The sequence below is a fragment of the Rhinopithecus bieti genome, unplaced genomic scaffold (genome assembly GCF_001698545.2).
Source record: "Rhinopithecus bieti isolate Rb0 unplaced genomic scaffold, ASM169854v2 scaffold_2113, whole genome shotgun sequence".
In the NCBI taxonomy this organism is placed as follows: Eukaryota; Metazoa; Chordata; class Mammalia; order Primates; family Cercopithecidae; genus Rhinopithecus; species Rhinopithecus bieti.
This window is the reverse complement of record NW_016803603.1, coordinates 84,775-90,947: the sequence shown is the minus strand read 5'-3', so window position 1 is coordinate 90,947 and position 6,173 is coordinate 84,775. Positions and strand designations below refer to the sequence as shown.

Sequence of the window (6,173 nt, the reverse complement as noted above, 5' to 3'; positions counted from 1 at the left end):
ATAGTGGCCTCCGCATTGTGCTGCCGGGGCAGCTGCTGTGTGCACTTGTCTGCAGCTGCAAACCTTCTGTCCTTCGTTGGTGCTTCCCTGGGTGCCCAGGTCTCTATTGTCATTGCTGCCTCTTTCTCCATTTGCTTCCAGCTTTCTCCAGGTAGAGAATAAGTATTTTTATTTACACAAATGACCTAAGTTGTTTTCTGTCTGGATTAAAATGTACATGCAAATGAGACATATGAGAAAAGTACTATCTTTTCCAGATATCACTGATGTTATATTGGATATTAGGTGAATACAAAACTCTTCAACCAAAGCCTTCATCCCTTTAGTTAAGTCCAGAGCAGCCTGTCTGGGTTACATGTATGTCTGAGCTCATGCAGCCAAATAAGAAACACACACACTTGGTTAAAATGTTTAAAGAGATGAAGGAGAAGGGAAGACAAGCCCTCTGCTTGGATATTATGAGAGGAGAAAACCAAGGCTCAAACATAGATTTTTTTTAAAGAATTGAATTGGACCCAGTGACATCAACAGGAGGTGTCTGGGGGTAAAGAGAATAGAAAGGGGAGAAAAAAATCAAGACAACTCAAATTTAAGTTAAAATAGAAAGGAAGGGGGTCCAAAGCGAGGAAGGAAAAGTGGAGGGGACCAAGAAACGGGAGAGAGAGACTCAGGGAGGAGAGGAACAAGAAAATGACATTTTGAGCAGCCTTGGAACTCTCTGTATAACTTCAGGAAGGGAGAGTTTGTAAAACCAGGTCCTACTGGTTTTGTTGTATGTCTTATGCATGATTTTTTAACACTAAAATAAAAACGTTTGGCAGACAGGATAGAATCAACATGGCAGTTTATTTATGTCCCTGTTCTCATGAACATCAGGGGGCTTTTGAGAAGCATTTGAGAACATTGGCAACTTTATGTTAATTCATGTTTGTTCTGCCCCTCCATGCTTTAATCTTTCTGTTACTCTCTCTCTGTTCTTCCTTACTCTCTCTCTGTTCTTCCTTACTCTCTCTCTGTTCTTCCTTACTCTCTCTCTGTTCTTCCTTACTCTCTCTCTGTTCTTCCTTATTCACCAAACCCATCCAAGGCATTCAGTCATATTAATTACTTCCTGAAATACGTGGCTCAAGTATTTGTTCCGCCAGCAGTGGGATAGTAGCACGTCCACATTGTCCTTTGAGAATGAGAAGTCATTCTGGGGCGTCGCTCTTCCCACACTCCGGGCCCACACACACAGCCCCACTCCATCAAAGGAGCCCTGCTGCCTGCCCACCCACCCGGGGTGCTTTCTGGCTTGCAGTCCTCTTGGCAGATATGAGGCAACAATTGCTCCCGTTCTTCACCAGCCTTCTCCTTGTGGCTGTGCTGTTTCCAGGTAAAATGGAAAAGTGACCCAGGCATGGGTGCTAGAATCTCTCTGCAATGGTCATCTGGGGTATGGGAGTTCAGGCTGGGCAGGAAGAGACAAAGTCCTGGGAGCACACATTCCTGGTGGAGCTTTGGGTCTCTGAACTGGGTTCATTGGCACTCTGAATTGGCTGATGGCACTTGCTTCCCAGGGGAGAGGGTCCCACCCCGACTCCATTTTCTTGTCCTTTTAACATTCCCCTTTCCCTTACAGAGAAGAATATTACATTTTAGGGAATCTTAACAACTGCATTAGTGACACTTGAAATAAATTCTCTGGCTGTGCTGGCTTTGAGGAGGTGCTCAGACTCACTGCTCAGGGCATACATTTCTTACACGTCATTCACCTTTTCCTCTCTCTACACACAGGTGCATACAACACATGTGCACAAATGTGCACACACATGGAACACTAGCATCCCTCCCAACTCCCCCACCCAGTCACCCACACTCACGCACCTGGTAGAGTGTAGATACCTCATGCTGATGGGTCTTCCAGGCGGAGGCCTCAGAGCATCCTCAGCCATGTGTTTCCACTTGCACAGGATTGTCCCAAGCCACACATGTTAACCACTCAGCCACTGAGGCTCTCAGAGAACTCTGGGAAGGAGCCACTGGGCAAGGCACAAACGGGTCTCAGCTGCTACACCACCCAGTGAAACGGGACCTCATAATACGGCGCATCCCCCCTTACCAAGGTGAGTCGGGGACCAACACGGCAAACAAGTGCATCCACTGGAGAGATGTAAAGGGAACAAATAGATGGGAAGGTGTCTGTGCTGGTCGGGGTGGGTGAGCAGTCATTGTTTGAGGAAGACATGGTATGGGTGCGTTGGGCTGCCCTGCCAGTCAGGGAGGCCATGGGGTCTCACAGCTTCCCCTGGGGCTGGATCACTGAGGGCCTCGTGGAACATGGAAGTTTTGAGGGGCCAAAAGGCAAATTATCTGAGGCCACATCTAATTGCTGACTTCCTCCAAGAACAGGAGCCAGAGGAGACACTGGTGGAAACGTGGCTTCCTACCGGGTTGCAACCCCATGCCGTTAGCTTTGGAGGTCGTTCCACCCCACAGGAATTTACTGAATACCTGCTAAGTGCCAGGTGTCCATTGCAGTCTGGAAAATGCTTCCCGAGGATAGGGGCAGAGAATAGACTGTATTGTCAGTCTACTCAGGCGAGGGGGTAGCAGGAAATTTCAAGGGACAATTGAGTCTCCAGCCACCCTTCTGGACTCTTCCAGAAGGGCCAGGCTTCTGGTCAGCCCCCAAACCCCCGGACAGGACCAGTTACAAATCCAGAAGCGCCTGGAGGAGCCTGTAGTTTCCAAGATGCTTCTTTAACCCCAAGCTCATTGCTGATCGTAAGACAGGGAGAACTAGGTTAGCAGCTCAGTGAGCAAGAGTAAGAAAGACAGGAGGGTGTTGGCAAATTGCTGTGACGTCCAGCAAATAAAGTCCTGCCGAATTTGACACCTGCAGCATCCTACCCAACCTCCCATCCCTTTCTAATTGGCCCTCAGTTCCAAAGGACTCATTCATCTGGATCTCCTCCCAAGGGAAGGGAAAAAGAAAACTCGATTATTGCACAACAACTATAAACAGGTGCAATAGCAGGCAGGTGTTATTTAGTCTAACAGTATTCCTATGAGACAGGATTATTCCTTCCTTTGGTTAGAGGAGATTTAGCGGGGAAGAGCTATACACCTGGAGCTGATGTTTTAGTTTGGAACTTGACGCTATTAACTATGGACAGCTGTTTCATATCCATGCCACCCCACCCTGTCCCTCAGGGCTGAAATGACCACAGTTTGATTCTGGAGATGGTCTTAAGAAGCTAATGTTGGATTTTTTTTTTTTTTTTTTTAATGCAGAAGTTGCATCAGATTTAAAAATTGTCGACTGCAAGAGAAGTGAAGGCTTCTGTCAAGAATACTGTAATTACCTGGAAACGCAAGTAGGCTACTGCTCTAAAAAGAAAGACGCGTGCTGTTTACATTAAAACCGATGTCGCTGATAGAGAAACAAAGCGCTGCCACTTACCTGTTCTCCTGAGCCACGCTGTCCATTCAGGTGCAGGTTTTTTGCGGAAGTGTCTGAGCAGCGGGGAGCGGAGGTATTGCCACTTGTGCCAGACAAATATTTTCTTGTGGCAAAATATTTTCAAATATTTTCTTGTGGCAAAATAAATGACAAAAATGCTACCCGTGATCTTAAAGAAGACGACATAGCTTGACACGAACAGAATTTTCAAACTCACACAATTTGTGCTAGTAAATGTGGATATAATAAACTTTCATTGGAAAGAATTCAAATAATTTGTTATTTTATTTAAAAACCATTTTTGAACACCTACTTCTATTCTAGGTCTGTGCAATGGAGTCCATTCTGTTCTCAGTACTGTGGAATGTAGTCAGGATGTTAGGTGTGTGGTCAAACCCATTCTCCCTCAGCCCCATCAGCAACTACATGCAGGCCGGTTCCAAGCCCTGTTCTCTAGCAGCGGCTGAGAGTGTGCAGGCAAATGCCTTCCGGGGAGAAACTGGGAGCTGGGAGTTACGGCCTGTTCTCTTTGTGCTAAACCTGGAAGAATACCCACTGGAAGTCCTCTTGTGCCCCTTTAAAACTACCCGTTTGTTTTTCGTGGCCTTAGAAGACACAAAACGCAGAGCCCCATCTATGACCCGATGGTGCTGTGCATTTCCAGGCTTTTGGTGTCCTGAACAAAGAATTGGATGTGATACTCAAAGAGCAAAGCAAGCAGCAAAAGTGTGTGAAGCACAGTATTACACTGCCGGAGAGGGGAGAGTGGGCTGACTTCTGCCAAGTGGGATCAGCATGACTTCGGTGTACTTGGGTCTTTTTTTGTGTTTTTTTTTCCTTCTGTTGGCAAGGCTGCCTTGTCTTTAGGCGGTGCTTGCCTTTTGATTGATAGGTGTGTTGCTTAGTTACTTTAGCCTCTGCGGGCTTGTGTGTTGTCTCCAGCCTATAATTTTAAGTACATGCATGATATGCAATCCATATGCATGCGCTTTAATGAGCTGATTATCATACGGGGTCCTGTTAAGGATACTTTTTCTCTTTAACGCGCATGCCTATCTCTGAAGAGCTGCCCCTTGCTGGTTTGGTCTGGATCTTGCTGGCCATGGGGTCCTTGCTCTCTTCTTTATCTTACTTTTTGTTTTGGCTGCTTCACTTCTGCCTCTTATATTGCTTCTTGCTCACCCACCCCTTCACCTTGCTTCTGTTTCTGCTTTTATTCGTTCTGCCCTTTATCCAACTTCCAGTTTCCTCTGCAATTCTCCTGCCTCACATTCACTTCCAGAGATAAGTGATTTAGGAGCCAGTCCCCCAGGTGGCAGCTATAAAACTATGCTTGATGTATTCTCCTTCTAGGGAGAAGTTGGAGACCTGGATGTTTTGCTGGAGCTAGTGGGGAGGAGCAGGCACAGTGCCTATCTATACCTCTGTTCAGGCTCCCACAGGTCTACTGTTTACCCTGCCCCTTTGGCTCCCAGATGCAGACCCAGAAGTCAACCCTCAGGCAGCAGATGGGAAAATGGGTAGATAAAGCCCTTGCAGGTAGAAGCCGGGAGGTGGGCATTTGCCTGCCTGCTCTGGCCCGAGCCCAGGGAGACAGCTGCCAAAAGTGCTTGCAAATCTGTGTCCAACCATCTCTTTGGCATCTGTGGTTTAGGGAGACCTGCAGATGCCAGATCTATCAACCCCAAGCTGGGCGATTTAGGAGCCAAATCCCTGGGTGGGAAGCATAAAAGTCAGGGTACTATATGTGTGGTCCAAAGCCTTCAGTCTTCAGGTAGAAGCTAGGAGTTGGGACTTCCTTACCGATTAATTGTAAGGTGCTATGCCTGGGATAGGGATTATGCTGGGAGTGTGCCTCAGCTCTTCCCACCTCTTTCACATGAATATTTTCTCAGTTGCTTGATGTGTAGTAGTCTTTCAACTAGTCTTTGGCTTTCTCTCAGCAAGAACTGATCTGTGTGTTGCTATTTCTTTGGTGTATCTGTGAAAGGAAGGAAAGGCTGGAGCCTCTGATTCCACCATCTTGCAGACGTCAGTCTGGCACATCCTTGATTACTGTGTAGTAGAGCATTTTTTCATTTGTTTATTGATCATTTTCTCTTCTGTAAAATTTAATAATTTATTGGGTTACACTTTATTTATTTATTTATTTATTTATGTATTTATTTATTTATTTTTGGATGGAGTTTCACTCTTATTGCCCAGGCTGGAGTGCAATGGCACTATTTCAGCTCACCGCAACCTCTGCCTCCTGGGTTCAAGCGATTCTCCTGCCTCAGCCTACCTAAGTAGCTGGGATTACAGGTGTGCACCACCACACCCAGCTAATTTTGTATTTCTAGTAGAGATGGGGTTTCTCCCTGTTGCCGGCTGGTCTTGAACTCCTGACCTCAGGTGATCTGCCCACCTCAGCCTCCCAGAGTGCTGGGATTACAGGCGTGAACCACTGTGCCCGGCCCGGTTACTACTTTATTCTTATCCATGTATATGTGCTCCTTTTATATCTAACCTTACATATTATTTCCTCCATCAATTCTCTTCCTTTTCTCTGGAATGCCTCCTGCTTAAACCCCAGTTATCCTTGAAATATCCTCTCATTATCTTTCAACCATAATTTTCATGCTTTTCCCTTTTGTTCTCTACTTTGCAGATATTTATTTTTATATCAGTTTCTCTTTCTGTAGAGCCCTTCTTTTTTTTTTTTTTTTTTTTTTTTTTTTTTTTTTTT

The 6,173-nt window shown here is 45.9% G+C and overlaps 1 protein-coding gene across 1 annotated transcript in view; it reads left to right on the top strand.

Annotated features, from left to right (window-relative positions):
- Positions 1 to 1,281: 1,281 nt before the first annotated feature.
- The window catches only part of LOC108539819 (uncharacterized), a 13,239-nt gene continuing 8,347 nt past the window's right edge, over positions 1,282 to 6,173 (top strand). Inside the window, 3 exon segments of the mRNA XM_017888744.1 lie at positions 1,282 to 1,375; positions 1,953 to 2,105; positions 3,277 to 3,359. Coding sequence (XP_017744233.1) covers positions 1,315 to 1,375; positions 1,953 to 2,105; positions 3,277 to 3,359 — 297 coding nt within the window. The 5' untranslated portion in view covers positions 1,282 to 1,314.